At 40.3% G+C, this 19,069-nt stretch overlaps 1 protein-coding gene across 4 annotated transcripts in view; it reads left to right on the top strand.

The window, feature by feature from the left end:
- Positions 1-19,069, top strand: part of PDE4B (phosphodiesterase 4B) — a 449,962-nt gene that overhangs the window by 306,302 nt on the left and 124,591 nt on the right. For all 4 annotated transcript variants that reach the window (XM_040978410.1, XM_040978413.1, XM_040978412.1 and 1 more), the window contains one exon: positions 18,500-18,694. In XM_040978410.1, the coding sequence (XP_040834344.1) occupies positions 18,500-18,694 (195 nt within the window). The remainder of the gene's footprint in view (positions 1-18,499; positions 18,695-19,069) is intronic.

Below are 19,069 nucleotides of genomic sequence, written 5' to 3'. Positions count from 1 at the left end.
AAGAACATGATAAAGAAAAGAAAGACAAATTCAGGGTCTCCAACATCTGAAATTTGGGAAGAAGCTAGAAATCCAATGAAATGGGAGAGAAAGCCAGAATAAAGTGATATCCTGAAAGTGAGATCATACAGTCATTTAGGACAAATATTGTTGATATGCAAAAAGATGTTGGTAGAGAATGACCCACTGCTTTGGATATGATGGAGAGCACTAATGATCCTGGACCATTTTTGTGAAGTATTGTGGCCCAATTCTGACTGCAGTGATTTGAAAAGAAAATGCATGTTGAGGAAATAAAGACAGTAATAGCAACACACTTTTTGTTTTCTGCTCTGTGATGTTCAAGAGCCATTGAATGTTAGATTTATCTTACAGGATTCCTATACTTTCATTTTTGTTCTTTTAACTTTTAAAAATAAATTTTGTTGTCTTTATTGAAGATTTACAATATAATCTTATAGCCTTTATAGTAAAGTAGATTAATAATATTTATCGTTTTGCCTAGTAACATTTTTATAAGGAGACTAGCTCAAATTTGCTTAGGTAATGAAACTTCCTAATGCATTGATATTATGTAAAGTTGATAGTGAAAAAAAAAAGAAATTAAAAGATAAACTTACTGGAGAGAGTGGTATTGTGAAGAGGGTTAAGCTGCAATGCTCACATGTTATATCATAGTTCATGTTTGAGTCTTGGCAACTTCAACCCTGCTAATATGCCTGAGAAGGCAGAAGAAGTTACAAGTATCCCCGTCTCAATGGTCCCCTACCATCTACACAAGAGATTTGGGTGGAATTCCTGGCTCCTGGCTTAAGCTTGGTCCAGCCCCAATTATTGACATCATTTTGTGGGTAAGCCAGCAGACAGAAGACCCTCTCCCCCCTCTCTCTTGTAAGGCCATTAGCAGAGTTTTTTATCAGAATTGGAGCAGTTAAGGACAGTAACTGGCACCCACAGGTTATGCCAGCATTGCAAGGGGAACTTTACCTGCAATGACACTATCTGGGACCCATTCTAAATTTCTTTACATTAATGTTAGTATGGTACATTGTTTTCATTAATACATTGGTGTTCTTATATTTAAAGAGGATTATCATAAGCATAATTAAACCAGACTCTTTTTCTTACCCATTAGACATGTCTGTTTTTTTAAGTTGTTGGCATCTATACCATTTATTTCAATTTAAAGAAATTATTTTGGGCAGGCTTAGATTTACCATTTTGCTGTTTGTTTTCTATTTGTCTTATCTGTTGTGTTAAAAGAAAAAAAATTTGGACCAATTATATTCAACAGTTTAATTAGGCAAGGAAAATTCATGAATATGGGCAAAGCAGAATAGATTCAGAGCTCTGCTTCATGATGGTTGGACATTAAGCCTTTGAGTACAAGTAAACTAAGAATATTTCATTTCAAAAATGAGACAGAAGCCACGTTTGTTAATGCTAGGTATTTCCTTACAACACAGAAAGACATATGTGGTAACATGTGGGATGGAGTTCAAATAAATATTCATAAGGGGGCAGTCTGTGGTAAGGCTAGAACCCCTCCTAATTCTGTGTCCTTTTTCTTAGAAATATTGGATGTGGTATAGTAACTGGTACGTAACTGAAATGGGAACGCTCTTCCCATGGTCATTTTATTTTAATGACATTTAAGATTATAAATGTCATCAGGGGTGGGAGGTATACATGATGTAGCCATTTTGGATATTTCCAACTAGTACTGATTCCAAGTTTGCCCACAGTATGAAATGTTTGGTTTCAGCCACACAAAAAAGGGGTAGTTCATGGGGGTGGCACTGCATCATTCATAGGAGATCTGCCGGGACAGAAAGGGAATCTTGGATTGAGCACAGAAAGGAAAAGAATTCTGAATGGTACACAATAAGGGAATGTCATATTAGTTGGATTGGGCTATCATACAAGTCAGCTGTAACTGTTAAACTGTAAGTCTCCTGGACCTGTCAATCACAGCTTTCCAGGATCATCAGGGAGCTGTCCAACAGTAGGTTCAGCTGGGGCTGCCAGATCTCAGCTGCTCTCTCTAGCTATCTGTGTTTCCACAACAGTCACAACTTGTCATTTGCCTTATTTGAATGTAATTTCAGCACTTGGCAGCCTGTGATTGAATTTTTAAATATTTATTTACCTTTGAATGAAAAAGTTGCAGAGAGAGAAAGAGGGATCTTCCATCTGCTGGCTCACTCTCTGAAAGGCAACAAAGGCAAGTGCACCCAGCCCAAAGCCAGGAGCCATGAGCCACAGCTTTCACTTCATCTCCCCTGTGGCTATCAGGTGCCTTTGCACCTGCACCATCTTCTGCTGCTTTCCCAGGCCACTGCCATGAGCTGAATCAGAAGCCAAGATTCAAACCAGTGCCCACATGGAAATGCTGCAATGCAAGTGCCAGTTTTATCTATTATGCCACAGCATTGGTCCCCATGAAGTGAATTTTGATTATTGTGGTTGGATGAGATACAGTTATTTCTTGTTAAAGTGTACTCCTAACTTAAGATTTTCCAGTTGCTTTACATTATTAATTTAGGTGTCAGATCATTATTTCATGACTCAAAATACAAGGTCGTCCTCAAGTGAAATTCAGCTTAATTAGTTGTCCATTATATTTACTTACCTTTTTGTGTTGTTAGATAAATGCCATATGATTTCATTTTTTTGCCTTTGTCTTTTAGCTATAACTTTCTTTTAATGATTACACTACAATTTATACCACAGACTTTAGCTTTTTTTTTTAAAAAGACTTATTTTTATTATTTTTTTATTGGAAAGGCGGATGTACAGAGAGGAGAGACAGAGAGGAAGATCTTCCATCCGATGATTCATTCCCCAAGTAACCACAACGGCCGATGCTATGCCAATCCGAAGCCAGGAGCCTCTTCCGGGTTTCCCACACAGGTGCAGGGTCCCAAAGCTTTGGGCCATCCTCTACTGCTTTCCCGGGCCACAGGCAGGGAGCAGGAAGGGAAGCGGGGCTGCTGGGATTAGAACCTGTGCCCATATGGGATCCCGGGCGTGCAAGGCAAGGACCTTAACCACTTGCGCCACCGCACCGGGCCCCAGACTTTAGCTTTTTTCATTTTACCATAAGCAATATTATGCTCTTCACATATAGTATAAGGATAATTATATAATACACTTCTATTTCTTCCTTGTGTCTCTTGGTTCCTTATCATTCAGCTTACTTGTGTGTATGTTGTGAAACATCTTTAGTTTTGCTCTAAGTCATTATTTTTTGCTTTTGATTTATTCATATTAGGGACATAGAGAATCAGGGAAGTATTTTATACACTGATACATTCCCCAAAACTTAACTCAGGTCTTCCACATAAGCAGCAAAGATGTGGCTGCCTGAAGTGTCATTTAGTGCATCCCAATGTGAGGAGCATGAAGCCACAGTCAGGAGCCAGAGCCATGAATCAAATTCAGGCCCTGGATCTAGATACTACGAGAAAAAAATGTGTGTGCTTTTTCTGCTTTGCTGTCTAAAAAGGAGAAAAGATTCTTGGGTCTCATTTTCTCATTCTGTTTGCTCTTCCCCTCTCTCATTCACTCCCCCTTCCATCCCAAAAGGGCATATTAAAAACCCAAATGCCAAGCTGTCTGCAGGTGCACTGTTGAACTCTGATAGCATTTGGAGGCCAGATGTTAACTGACGTAAGCGCTATTAAGTGTTATAAAGCCTGCAGGCTGAGGCATTGATTTCCAACTTTATGATTATTATTTAGGTGCATTGTCATTCTTTCCATCCAACCATCCATATGAACAAAGAAATGTAAGACTTACTAAACCTCGAGAGACTGTAACTTGTTTTTTGAAGTATCCTTAAAATATTAAGGAACGACATTTTATAAGTGAATGACTGAAAAGGCATCTTCTATGTAGACTGTAACATCCCTCTACAACTGTCTCACAAAGGTCAGTGAACTGTGATATTTAACCACAAAAATCAAAAAGAAGTCTACAGTAATAACCAGAAAACATTACAAATCCATGGCAAGATTGTCTATTAATATTGTAAATTTGAGTTTGCTTAGGACTAGTATGTGACCTGGTCCAGTGACAAGAAATGAATCCTTCTCTAAACAAATACGTTTAAAATATAAGAATAAGCTGAGACTCTTGAAAATCACTGAAGTGATTACTGCTTGACCCGTCCAATTATTCACTCATTGACACAGTAATAGAACAGACATTTTTTCTGAACTAAAAGTATCTTTAAAAGCTTTTAGTGATAGTTAATGTATTGTTAAATATAAGGGTTAGGCTTGGTGGGGCTTAAAGTCTTGTGAGAGTCTATACATCACTCGCAGCCCCTCATAGTATGTGCTGTGTGTAGTGGTTATTAAAGACAGTTTATGAATTCCTTGGTACCTAACCAGGCATTCTTTCATGTATTCATCCATTACATACCTGCAAAGTATCTATGTGCTGATAGGCATGGATCTTGGCATGGGTGTAAATGGTGTAAACAAATAGCAAAAGAATACTCTGTGTTCTTGAGGAACTTAACTCTTTTGAGGAACTAGTAGACTAACAGTTGTACCCAACAAGTGCGATAGCAGAGATAGATAAAATTTCAGACACTGCAATGTGGGATGATGCAACGACTAACTTGGCTTAAAAAGGAAGACTGAAACACAAAGAACTAAATCTCTAGCTATAGAGATGGTACCAAATGTAAACCCAAGTTATTGTCTGACACAGTTCTTTGGTTGAAGAATGTGTGAAACCAGCGATAGGATAAAAATCCAAGGACAAGCTGTACTAAAACGTTCATCAGATCTCATCTCAAATGACACTAAGAGAGAGATGTGTGGTGTTCCCTGTCATACACTAAAGAATAGTCTATGCAGCTAAATAGGTGGACCTAATGAACTCCCAAACCAGAGAACACATTCTTCTCGCTGTCTGTCTCTGATGGTCTCATAACATACACCATCATGCAAGCAATCTTATTTTATTTAAATATTTTTGTCTTCCTACTCCCTGGAATTTTGTCTATATTATACATTGTTGATTTCTTAGTTCCAGAATAGTGCTTTCATTTCATAGTAGCTGTTAAAAATATTTTTGAAATGTTAATGATCATCACCATTAGCATAAAATCACACTTGAGAACCAATCCTTTTGCCAGCTCCAAAATGCCTGCAGCATATTTAATTTAACCTTGGCAATTTCTAACTAGAGCTTCATATCGTTGGAAACAAGATAAGGGTCTAAGTGCCAGTACAAGGGAATTCCTGTTTTGTTTCAGTTTGTTCCCCACTGAGAAGCAGCTGTAAGCCCTCCTGAGTTGACTCTGGTTAAGTCTCTCTGTGAGAAAAGTAGTTATGATTATTGTTTTGGGTTTGATTTTTAAAACCTTTGGGAAGAAGAAAAAGACACGGGAAGCTGCTTCTAGAACTCAGATGAGCAGAACCTCATAGTTTTCCCTAACACATGGAAGAAAAATCATACACTAAACTCTGAAGACAGACTTGCAATGTTCCGCTGTAGCTGTCACCAGAGGAGCTCTGCCTTTCTTGACCTAGGCTGTGGAAGCTACAATATGGGGCTGTGACTTTGCACAGTGACGTGTTTCATTAGAAATGAGACTGGCTGCAGTCAAAATTAATGAATTATGTAAAAGAGGTCACTGTTAACTGTGGGTAAGACACACAACCTTATCCATCTTTCTCAACTCTAAGAATCAGAAAACAATGAGAAATGGTAAACATCAACTACTGAATTAAATGTGGTAGTTATTTACTTCTATCAAAATAGTAAGCAAGAGTCTAAAGATGTTCATTTCCAATTTACTGACACAACTTTAAAGAATATAGCAATTTTATGTGAATATATCATCTGAACCCACACACAGTCTGTGCACAAGCATATGCACAGGCACAATAATTCTTAGGAGCAAAAACTCCTTGGTAGAATTCCTGGGATACTGTGGCACATATGAAAAATAACCTAGGACTTCAGGTATGAACGCCAGGGATCTTAAACTACTACAGGTTTTCATTCAAGTCAAACAGGCTTTTTGTCAGATGAGAGATACAAACTGAGATGCTTACCTTCATTCAACAAATATGCATTGTGTTCAGTGTGTTATAAAGCTCACCTCTGGGTTCTGTGAATCTAAAAAGTAAAGAAAGGCTTTGTTCTAAGGGCGCAGTCAGTGAGGCAGGGTTCGAGGTGAAGAAGTGGTGCGTGGGGACGTGGAGGAGAAGCCTCTTGGCACACGTTGGATGGCCGAATTAAGGTGGTACAATTCAGGACTTGTCAAATGATGTTTCACAATTTGCAGTCAACTTCTCTTTCAAATCAAGACTTTCTCCTTGATCTTGTTTTTGACCCATGTTTTATTTAGGATATATTTACTTTATTGATACTTAGGAGTTTGTCATATATGTTCCTGATCAAACACATTTCTGTCAGATAAGTTTCTAATTAAATTCTATTTTCGGTAAGAGAAGTTTACTCTGGTTCATCATTTATGTGACTTCTATTTCTTAAAAAACCAAGACTTTTTTATACTTAAAACATTGTCTGTACTGATAGTATTCCAAAAACACTTGAAAAGAATGTGTATTCTGTACCATTAGTTGTAGGATCCTTTAAGTGCCAATTAGAATCAGTTGATGTTGTTCCAGCATTCTATTTTCTTACCAAGTTTCTTTTCTATCAGCTGTTAAGGTTTTGCAATGAGATGAAGAGAATTAGCCTGCAGAGATGTTGGAAGAATATAATGATGAAGATACTTATTGAGTATACACATACTTTTTTTTATATACAGCACTCTTTCTCTGCATATGGCAGAGTCGCTTTGCTGACATATAAATTTAAATCTCATTTGTAGTTTCTGATCTTTTCGGTGGGATTGATAGGATAAGCCAAGGAAGCTCAACTAGAGCATAGCTGAGTTGAAAAAGGAAAATTTCCTGTGGTTCTGGAATGAAGTATTTCTAGGTGTTACTCCATGAGTCTTTGTTACAAAAGTTGGGATTATGTGGTTAATTGTGAATCAGGAAATCATTACCTTGGGGACAACTGTAGTAAATTCTGCAACCACCTGGCTTAGCTTGAATTCTCACAAGCAGAGCTTCTCTTAGTGTAATCATAGGCTTCATGCATACCTTGTAGTCTGGTATTTATTATTCATCTTCTCTGCCAGGCCTATGAATAAGTTTTAGGTTTTATTTCTTGCCCCAACACTACCAAGCAACCACTCCTGTTAGCACTGCAGGCTGGGTAGCATAGCCTGAAAAAGCTGTGGTGGTCTCCTGCCACCTGCTGGTTAGCTTGTGCTATCAGCTCACTGCTGGCTCTGCAAAGATTTCTAGGAAGTGAAAACGACCAGGAAAAAGGAAGTGCTTTGATTAACAAGGAGATGGAACGAGTATAAACAGAAGCTGGGTAGCAAGACTTCTCCACTCGTGAGGGTTTGTGTGAAGATGTCACCAACTCACACATCTCATTAGCATCTCAGCTAATGCATGCATGTTTTGTTTTGCTTAATTTTTTTTTTGCTCAAAACTAACACATCCATTATTTTCAAAAATGTTTATTTTAATTTTATATCATTGCCTTTCAAGTCTGATCAAAGAAATTAATGCCACATCTCTACAGATGCATATGAAGGAGAGTGGAAAATTGTGCCTCATGAGTTGAAGTGAGGACAGGAGGCAAGGGAGAGGGAAAAACAGTTCCCAGTAAGTTACAATCTTAATTAGTTCAGTTGACCATTTTTGAAGACCGGTTACCTTCAAGATTCTGACCTAGGTGCCTTGGATATGTAACCGAATAATACTGAGTCCCATTTATCCTGGAGGCTATCAGTCTATTGGGGAGTAGCTAAATAAACGAAGAAAATCCCCACATGTAACTGTGTTAAGCATGATTGTCGCTGCTTAACTTTGGGTTCCATACCCGTGGATTCAGCCAACTGCAGATGAGAAATGCTGGGGAGAGAAATTGTCTGTACTGAACATGTACACATTTTTTTCTTATTATAAGTCTCTAAAGAATATAGTGTAGCACATATTTTAATAGTATTTCCATTACATTAGGTAGCGTAAGTAATTTAGAGATGATAACATGTGTATGGGAGTGTTCACAGATAATGTGCTAATACTTGAGCATCCACAGATTTTTGATATCCAAGGAAATGAGATCTTTGAAACCTTCCAAGGAAGACTACATTGTTGAATCCATGAGCCTAGCAGGGAACAGAGGATAATATATTCAAAATGAATGGAAGATGTGGCATCAGAGAAAATTTACTAGAAACAGAGACACAAGTGAAGTTTTGAAGATTGTATCTTATTGGAGACACTTTAAAAACGGCATTCCAATTACAAGGAAACTGCTTTCACACAACATTACCCCTCCACATTGCTTAGAGAAGCTGAGAACACCAAACATTAAGTCTCAGAGGATTATTGAGTCAGTCCAGGAAGATCAGCAGAGGCATGGAGAAGGCAGCACATCCAGATAGGGGGCAGCATACAGACTCTTGGAGATCAGAGACCAGGCTACAGGGAGAAGTCTTTGATTCTAGAAGAAAGCCACTTTCAAGGCTACTTCAGTCCATTTGTGAATCTAGGAAGACAGAAGTTATATGCAAATAGTTGAGCAATATCCTCCATTAACCTATCTAAAATGTCTGTGTGACATAATCTGAAAGTTACAATATTTAGAAGGTCAGAGAAATCAGCTGCAATGTTATTTAAAATCGTAAGTATGATGACAATGGGCAGGAAAAGTATTTTAAAAGTTATGAAACACCTAGGCCATTTCATAGTCCACGGAAAGTGACAACTGTAGAAACTGCAGTTAATGATAAAGACTTCTTCAACAAATTAAAGGTACAAACATACAGGAAAAATATTCAGACAAAAATGCTAAGCTGCTAGTAATTTTTATTGTTGATGTTTCATGTGGTGCCCTTATATTACTTTCTCAATGATTGTTTTTAAATACAAAAAGCCTAAGGATTAAATCCATGTTCTGGTTAGGGATGAGGCAATAATTACTCTAAATAAACAAGGATCTATACATGTGTTTGCTTCTATTGTTTCAGATACATTTTTTTCCCGAACTGTATCTGTGTCTCTGTGGTGTATGTACTTTGCTTGTTAAGTCTGTCCTCCGCCTTCCCCATGCCCACACCCTCTTAGCTCCCTGGATCTGTGGGACGTATTGTGATGTCTGTCTGCTAATTTTGCTGTGACTGGGGCTGGTGTCTGGTTGGTGATTCATGTTTGTTCCCAAGTTGTACATCTGTGTTGGTTGCTTTGGAACAGTGCCCCAGGGAATATGAAAGACCATTTGTCTCACAAAGACCGCTTCTTTGCCCCAGAGGATTATTGCCTGGCTTATTCCAAATACCAGCAAGCTCTCCCATGAATTTAGTCAGGGTTTAGGAAGAATGAAACAAAATCAGTAGAGAACAACGTGGGGAGAGCTGGGGTGTCCAGCATAGCTTGAACTCATGTGCAGGAGTGAGATTCTTAGGTCTTAGCACTAAGGACTGATGGCAAGGATGCTCCCTTCTGGGATAATGCTGTGTGGACTGACTTTCTACTCCTAAGGAACAGCTCTAGCTAAAATGAGGACAGGATGAGCCATGGTAAAAACCCTCAAAGGAAAAGTCTTTAAGAACTTTCTAGGCATGCCACTTGGCACCTATTCTAAGATTTTAGCATAGAAACACACAGTGATACACATAACATTTAAGGACCTGTGCTATTTGGGCATTGGCCAATTCAATGGTTTCTAGCTACAGTGGTCATGGAATAAGCTCTACCATTGTAGGTATCAACCATTCTGTTAAGTGTATCTCTAAGGGGGCTGACTGACCTAGGAAGGCTTGGGGCAACATCTGGATGACCAATTTTTTAAAGGGCTTATTTATTTTATTAGAAAGCAGATTTACAGAAAAAGGAAAGACAAAGAGAAAGATCTTCCATCCACTGGTTCATCCCCAAAATGGCTGGAGCTGAGTTGATCCAAACCCAAGGCTTTGGGCCATCCTCCACTGCTTTCCCAGACCACAAGCAGGGAGGTAGAAGGGAAGCAAAGCAGCCAGACACATGACAGTGCCCATATAGGATCCCATAGCTTGCAAAGGAAATATTAGCCAGTAGAGTCATTGTGCTGGGCGAAGTTGAAAAATTTTAATACCTTTACAGATATACTCTAGGAGAGTAACACAGGAGTACATGTGAAATGTAAAGATTCCTTCCTTCTCATCCTTAAAGTTGGTGTATTCTCACCTTCATCTTTTTCAGAATCAATCTCCTTTATCCCTAAGAAGGGTTTAGAGCCGTCACAAGGACCTACTGGTTCTACAAGGATGTAGGTGGCACAAAAGGGCTCTTATCCAAAAGGGAGAGCTCAAGGTTTTTTGTTCAACAGTACTGCAAATCTCTCCCAAGAGGAGTTTTCAAGCTTGGTTCATTATATGTTCATTTGCTGCAATGTCTGTGGCTTACAAAGTAGTTCTACCTCTGGGCAGGCTGATAAACAGGAAGAATAGATGAGAGATTGCCTGTCCCACTATGGGCATGCAGTGCATGAAAGGCAGCCCTATAGCTGACCTTTAGCCTGAGATTAAAAAAAAAAAAAAATCTGACCACTATATCTTGAAAACCCAGAGAACATATTGGATTTTATGATTCCTTTTTGTCCTTAATCTAAAGATTCTCACTTGCTGCTTTTTAACAAACACCTGGAGTTTGTGGCTTAACTAAGAGCAGCTTTTCAAAAAGATCTCTGGGAAAGCATTAGAATCCTGTATGCTGTCATTTCTCCTCCTGATTCAAGGAAACCTACAGATTCAGAGCAATTTGCTGCCTCTCTTAACTTCATTTAAGATAGCCACCAAGTTATGGTAGTCCAATTGACTCTTTTTTCATTTTACTTCTTTTTATTGTTATCATTTTATGATACAGTTCCATAGACCCTGGGATTTCCCTTATCCGCTCCCCAATTCCTCCCCACCTCTAAGTTCCCCTAGAGTATCATTATAGTGTGGTTCTTCATGCACAGTCATATGTTCATCATTGCAGGCATGAACAATGGCAGAGAGTTCAGCATCCTATTGTCGGGATATAGTAAACAGTTTCATTGGGAGTCCATTTTTGTCTGGAAGTAGAGATGCATACTGCATTGTATCCTCACATCTGGATATGATAGTCTCCATTACATGTTTACTATACAACCCCTTAAATGAAAAGCCACAATACAAAATCAACAACAGGAAGAATATTAGAAATTTACAATGCCATGGAGATTAATAACATGCTACTAGATATGACAATCTACATTACACAGTTACTATACATACCCTTAAATGAAAAGCAACAAAACAAAGTCAATAACAGGAAGGAAAAAAAGAAATTAACAATACCATGAAGTAAATAATATGCTACTGAATGACTAATGTGTCTCTGAAGAAATGAAAATGAAAATTTAGAACCTTCTTGAAGAAAATGATGCTACTGTATGATCCATGAGTTATTGAAGAATTTAACCAGAAGAGATGAAACTAACAAAAACATCAAAATCCATGAGATATAGTTTCTGCTGATCTTTGTTGGTGAAATGTGTCTCCTGTAGGTAACAAATAGATGGGGTTTCTTTTTAATCCAGTATGCTGTTTTATGACATTTGATTGATGAGTTTAGATCATTTACATTCAGGGTTAATACAAAAAGATGGTAATTTAGTTCTGTCATTTTAGCAATGGGTTGTTCATTGATTTAGTCTTCTGTTATTTTCCTGGGATGTTCTTCACATTTGCCTTTGGTTTTGGTAAGGCACTTTTCGTTTGTAGGACAGGCTTGGAAGAGGCATATTCTTGTAACTTTTCTTTACTGTGGAAGAATTTTATTTCATTTTCAAAGACAAAGGAGAGGGTTTTTTTTTTTTTTACATTATCCTGGGCCAAAAATTTTTTGCTTTTAGAATCTGCAATATGTTGCTCCATTCTCTTCTGGCCTGTAGAGTTTCCTGTGAGAGGTCTCCAGTGAGTTTAATTGGCACTCCCCTATATGTCAGTTGATTTTTTTCACGTGCACATCTAAGGATCTTTTCCTTATGTTTGATTGAAGAGAGCTTGATGATCATGTGTCTTGGTGAAAATCTCTTTGGTCAAGCCTGTTGGGAGTTCTGTGCCCCTTCTGGATGTTGTTTCCCAATTCTTTCTCTAGATTAGGATAATTTTCCCTTATTAGTTCATTTAATACTTTTTAAAAACTCTGTTTCTTTTTCTGCACCTTCTGGGACTCCCATAACTCTTATATTTGGCCTTTTAATACTGTCTTTCAATTCTTGAATACTTTTTGGCTTGATCCAGCTCTGCTTCCAGCTTTTTCTTTGTTTTGCCCTGGTGACAGAAAATACCTTGTAATTTTGAGATTCTTTCTTCTGCTTCCTTCATTCTATTTTGGAGACTCTCCACTGCACTTTTTTAAATTAATTACATTTCATTTTATAACACAGTTTCATAGGCTCTGGGATTCCCCCAACCCCTCCCCATATCACACCCCCATGGTGTATTCCTCCACCTTGTTGCAGTATCACAGTTCAAATCCAGGCAAGATTCTTTGATTGCAAGCATGTACCATGCATAGAGTCCAGCATCTTATTGTCCAGATAAATTCAACAGTTTCTTGGGGAGACCATCTCTGGTCTGAAAGCAGAGCTGGCAGAATATCATCCCGACCAATTGAAAGCCACAACATAACATCAACAACAACTTACCACATTATGGAGTTAATTGACATGGTATTGAGTGACCAATATTTTAGAAAATGCAAATTCTTAACCAGGGCCTATGACTACTTCATTGGCATTTCAATTTTAGTTTATACACAACCAGCTGTTATACACCTTAAAACGGCTATAGGGTACTAATCAGCTGTCTCATGTCTATTTTCATTTTAGTATTTAGCAGTTTGTAGTATTGAAGCACAATTTTTACTGAACTTGGTGGATTTTGGGATAGTCTAAACTGGCTTATAAATCTAACAAGGCATATGTCAACAATTGAAGTGCAGAAAAGTTTTAGGAGGGGTGTGCAGAGAAATCTTCAATGCCTTAGTGAGAAGTAACTTATCTTTGTGTCCTACCTAGTAAGGTATATGTTAGTCCAAGCTGGCCATTTCCTGTCTGGTTCTAAGCTTTCTTTGTTGTTCTCTGTCTACTCTAATTTTTTTTTTGGGGGGGGGGGTGCTCCAGAGTGACCCTGATGGTCGTTGCAAGAAAGGGTGGGGATCCAAAGTTGGAACTAAGTAAGGACCAGAGAAAGCTCCCCTCCCGAATCCCAAAGGGAATTTACTGTTCTGTTTCTGAGATCCACTCAGGGCTCCTGGCTATTGTTCTGATGACGTTAGATCCTGTGAGGAAAGATCTGGGCATCTTCCATCCCATGTGGGAGATCCGAGAGGGAGTAGATGACCTCAGAGTTGTTGGCCTACAAGAGCAGTCCAATTCTCCATGGTGTCCTTGGCAGTTGGGATGTAGTCCTTGGTGCTTGTACTGATAGTCCTTGGTGAGGATCCAGGAGTCTCCATGGTTGAGATATAAGCCTCCTCCTGTCCACCTGCTCCACCTTGGGGTTCCCCCCAACCTGCTCTGTGCATTTGACCTCCTGTTAAGAGGTTGTCAGGATCACTCTTGATTCCCCCTGTATGTCTTTATGGTTTTGCTAATGTCTAATGCTGATTCGAGTCTGTTATCTATAAGTTACCTGTTATATTCTTGATAGGTTATAATTAACATCTTCCTCACACATTCTAAGGAGGTGGAAAATTTCTCTGTTCTCCAGCGCCATTACAGAATAACATAGGACCTTAAAAGTATAGTAGGTTTTACAATCCTTTGGTGTAGATCGTAAGCAGTCTGACTCCCATTGGTTTTTGGTTCATTAATTACATCACAATATCTTATTGTCCACTGTACTTTTAATTTGCTCCACTGTATTCTTTATTTCTGATATATCAGCTTTCATTTGATTCATTTCGAGTGTGACATATTCTTTGAATGCCTGCTTTACGTGCTTCTTGTTGTCGGTAAGAAGTTTTGTAACAACTGTTTTGAATTCTGTATCTCGCGTTTTCTCTATGTAACAAGTGTTTTTGAATTCTGTATCCCGCATTTTCTCTATGTCTTCCTCAGTTAACTCTGAGATTGGCAAAGGGTTTTGTTCCTTTTTGCAGGGGAGTCTTCAGTAATATTCATTGTACCTCTGTCTTTTCTTTTGCTCTTGGTCATTGTACTTCTAGCTATCAGATTATTCTCCTTGGGCCAGGTTACTAAGCTGTCACCCACAGGTATACAATTGGATTTTACTTATTGCAGTTGGTACATAGCTCTTTGTTTGCAGGTACTTGTGCCACTCCTTCCAGCGAGGTCTAAGTCTGGGTTCTTAGGTTAGGCCTCCACCATGATCTCCGTGTCCCCAGCTCCTGGCTCACCAGTCTCTACCTCCTGTGATACCATTGTGAGGCTATACCATTGTCTGTACGACCTTTCTCCCACATCTGGTTGGAGTAGGTCCCAGGATTAGGGAGACACCAAGTGTATTATATAGCTAGGTATTGATGGTGCTAATCTTGCTGGAACCTGTTATTCATTAGGTCTGAAGGTTGCATGGACCTATTTTGACCATAGTCAGTATTATTTTCCTGTGGGTCCAATGCAATCCACTGAACTGTGTGAGTTCTCATCAAGCTCAGTGAATGCACAGCTCACTGTTGTCCCTGGCAGTCTTAAATTATTTGCTACACTATAAGAAATGTCCCCTGATGTGCCACTACTAGAGTTCCTGATCTGCTGGCTGTCAGGTCTGAGGGCTACCTGTTTTGGGTGGAATCTGTAGGATACCATGCTGTTGCAGTTCACTGAGACAGAAATGATTTCACTCCCAGCTTGTCCATAGCCCTTGCCTCCTTAAACAAAACGGTGCCTGATATGGCTCTAGAGGGTGGACTGGGCTATAAAATCCACACTGTTCCCACACTGCCTGCCTGGGATCTGCCACTCTGTCTCTGCTACTGGTAAAATCAAACAGACCTGCAGGACAAGCAGTTTTTTGTCTGGGTTCACCTCTGGGGCTCCCAGTAAATGGCTCTTCCCACCTTGTTGCTGTTGGAGATCCAGCTACCAGTGGAATTCAGATCGCTGTTTGCTGAATACCGCTGAGGTAGCAGTCACTGCAACACCATACCATTCTGTCTGCTGCTTTCCTATGTCTGTCAGTCTCCGGGTACCCCTCTGCTGTTGTTCTGTCCTCTACTATTTCCTCGAATGTGCCCTCTCTGCTTTATCCTGATTAAATGTTTCTCCATCTATTTAAACGTGTTGTTACCCTATTCTGCCATCTTAATTCTCCCACAACTGATTCTTTTTTAAAAAGAATTCATTTATTTTTATTGCAAAGTCAGATATACAGACAGGAGGAGAGACAAAGAGGAAGGCCCTCTCTCTGATGATTCACTCCCCAAGTGACCACAACAGCCGGAACTGAGCCAGTCTGAAACCAGGAGCCTGGAGCCTCTTATAGGCCTCCCTCACTGGTACAGGGTCCCAAAGCTTTGGGCTGTCCTCAACTGCTTTCCCAGGCCATAACCAGGGAGCTGGATGGGAAACAGTGCTGCTTGGAAAAACTATACCTGTATGCCCATATGAGATCTTGGCATATGCAAGGCGAGGACTTTAACCTCTAGGCTATCACGTCAGGCCCTCACTGAATATTTATATAACTACCACAGCTTGTGTTTGAATTCAATGTGATGGAGAGGAGCAGGGATCTTACTCAATTTCCCTGTGGACAATTCCAGGACTCTGTGTAACCACATAACCATTTATTATAAACAAATAAGTTGGAAGATGTGAGTCTTCCTATTATTGCTCTATAAGTCACTAGCCTATGACTTTAAGCAAGATATTTACATATCTATAAGCCTCATCAAATAGAGTAGGATCATCTTATATATGTGATGGTGTCAAGAGTAAATGGAATACTATGAAGACACATCAAAGCACTCACGGAAAATGGGATTATAAATTTAACTGCGCCCATATGCTGGCAGGTGAAATGGCCATCAGCTATCAACCCAGGGTCCATGATGCCCTGAGGGCTCTTCCCAAGTGGTTGCAGTATTTCTGAAATGCTGTTGAAATCACCAGTCCAAGGTTGAGGAACTCCTTCCAACGTTCACTCTCTGACACGGTCTACCTTGGAGTCTCCATATACCCAGATATTTGCTGTCATATGGCTGGGGTAGTTATCCCATTTGTTCTGTCCTCCTTCCTCTGCTGAGGTAAGAGATGTCCTCTGCAGGTCCCAGTGGGTAGTCACATCCTCCATGAGCATCTGGGCCAGCCTTCCACTGCTATGTCTAGCTCAGACTGCTGCCCCCATCCTGGCTCTCATGCTCGCCATAATGAACACCAACACAGCTGGGGCATCCCTTACTCCGCAGCCAGGCCTATTCCCAGCCACAGACCTTGTTTGTGGCAGGAGAGATTGCAGTTGTACAGGGATGAGCCAATATACTGCCTTCTTTCCCCTCATTGTAGCCTCAGACCTCTCAGTCCTGATTCTCTCATGTGCTGGTTAGTGTCATGGGCCAGCCCAACCTTACCCGTCCCCTGTTCCAACTGTCACTTTTGGCTTTGATCTAACACTGTTGGGTAAGCCTCTAGCCCTAGCTTTAGTGTGCAACAGTGAGTGGTATTCTGCGGTGATTGATGCTGTCTACCCTAACTCAGTCTCCCACATGTGCTAGTGCTTCAGTCTGACCTTTAAATGCCCTCCCGTTCCCTCCTCCAAACTGCTGAGTCTCAACATCCTTGCTTACCTGCAAGTACAGTGGCTTTGTCTATCGAAGTCCCTCAGTAGTAATTCCTCACCTAGACATGAACCCTCATGTCACTGCTCACCCCAACCTGTGCTACCCTCTAAGTCCCCAGAGCACACCATGTGGTCAAGAGAATCAGGCCAGGCCAACATTTTAAGTTGGGGCTCTCCCTACCCCTCCCCCAACTCCATCTGGGACCAAGCATGTAGGGAAATTACCAGGCTTACTCCAACTCCCTGATGTGAGCCCCTATAACCCCATATGACCCCGCTGGCTCCATCCCCTCTGCCCCCGGTATGCCTGCCCACTGTGCAGAAAGGTGGCACTGGGCTGCCACACATATGCGCAAAAAGGCCTATGTTTCATTTTCTATGATATTTTTGAAATACACTACTATATCAGAAAGCATTTTTGAACTGAGGAAATATAAGCAAAATGTATCTGAGTACAGCATATGTAAGAACTAGTGGAAGAAGAGAATAAAAAGTTAAGAAATAAATGAAGGCAGCTGGAGCAGTACAAAGGAAACCCACTCTTGTGGTCTAACTTAGAGAAGAACATCCTTAGCCCTATATACCCTTTGTGTGCTGTCTGCAAAGCTTTACCTCGGAATTAGTGAGGGTTCACAGAATTTCAAGTCGAAAGAACTATTATCTGTCTAAGCCAAAGGGATGTTGTGTAGAGCAGGCAAAAATGTATATGGAAAGGTGGAGAATGTGTGAAGGACATCATAGGTAGGGTAGTATTGGGATGGGGAGAGAACTAGCAGTAGAAGGAATGTCCGCTACACCCATCTTCATGTGTGGTCACTGGTTAGAGCATACTTAATAATTCTGGGCCTGCAGACACCCTTGAGAGTGAGGGGGAATGATCAGGAATCTCAATGGTATAATTCACAAGGGGCCACTGAGTACAGCCTCCATAGAACAACCTCTGCGTGCCTGCGGAATCGTTAGGTGTTGTCAGATCAGTTCTCTCTGTGGTTAAACCTGTACATGGATGTGAATCCTCAGGGCCGACCTCTCATCTAATCAGTCAGTGGATGGTCTCAGGAAAACTTTGCTCCTGAAACATTTAGAAATGTGCACTTGTCTATGTTGTGTTTTTCAAGACTCTGTGGTATTTATTAGTGCCAGAAAGAAGATTTTTATTTTTAATTTATTTATGTTCATTATTGTTTTAGATTTTAGTTATATGCTTATATGTATTTACTTATTTAAGCCAGGAAGACTTGTTTACTAGGCGCTTCATTGTCAGACAGGGGTGGCTATGCTAGATACTAGAGCTGCTAGTTATCACCAAACTATTTTGCAATTGGATCTTCCTGCAGATTGATCAAAGTTGCTCATGTTGCTGAAAGGCTGTGGGGTCAGCTCCTGGCTTTAAAGTCTGGCTTCACCGTTCACTGATGGTGGAATTCAGCTGAATGACTGCACTTTGGTGGAATTCTCTTTCCTTTAGACAAAAGAGAATAATAGCAACTGCCACTCAGAGCTGTTTGGGGAGCTAAAATTTTCCATAAAGTGAGAAGCTTTCTGTGCCTATCACATGTGGGTTCTCAAAGTGTGTTAGATGTCCTTTTTGATAGTTCTCCTGTGACCAGAGTTTCCTGCTTTCTTTTTAAGCTTTGATGTGGAAAATGGCCCTTCCCCAGGTCGGAGTCCGCTCGACCCCCAAGCCAGCTCTTCCTCTGGGCTGGTGCTTCACGCCACCTTCCCGGGACACAGCCAGCGCAGAGAGTCCTTTCTCTACAGATCAGACAGTGACTATGACTTGTCACCAAAGGCAATGTCAAGAAACTCATCACTTCCAAGCGAGCAGTAAGTACAAGCTCTGTGTGGCTTCCAGTCTCACACCTACCTCTTCTTTAATCCTGTTGTGACAACAACTGTTGCCCTTTCAATTGTACTAAGAAGGAAGGAGAAAAATGGACATAAACAGACATGACAATTAGGACTGTCTTAAGGATATCAGGGTATGTTGTATGAGCAGTGCGTAACCAGGAACTGGGTCCAAAGGCATGCAGAACCTCAGGTACCATGTTGAGTTTCCATGTTTTACTGACCCTGAAAAATTCATTTTCTTGACTGCTGAATCATTTTATGCAACTAGGACTTCAACACATCACACTTGACTATGTAGCTACACTTGGCTTCAGCAAGGGAGGAAAATGATGGTTGGTGCCATGCATACCC

This window comes from Ochotona curzoniae, unplaced genomic scaffold, assembly GCF_017591425.1.
Source record: "Ochotona curzoniae isolate NIBS_2020 unplaced genomic scaffold, NIBS_Ocur_1.0 contig_291, whole genome shotgun sequence".
NCBI classification, from domain to species: Eukaryota; Metazoa; Chordata; class Mammalia; order Lagomorpha; family Ochotonidae; genus Ochotona; species Ochotona curzoniae.
Note: the sequence above shows the minus strand (reverse complement) of the source record. Positions and strands in the feature narration are given on the sequence as shown.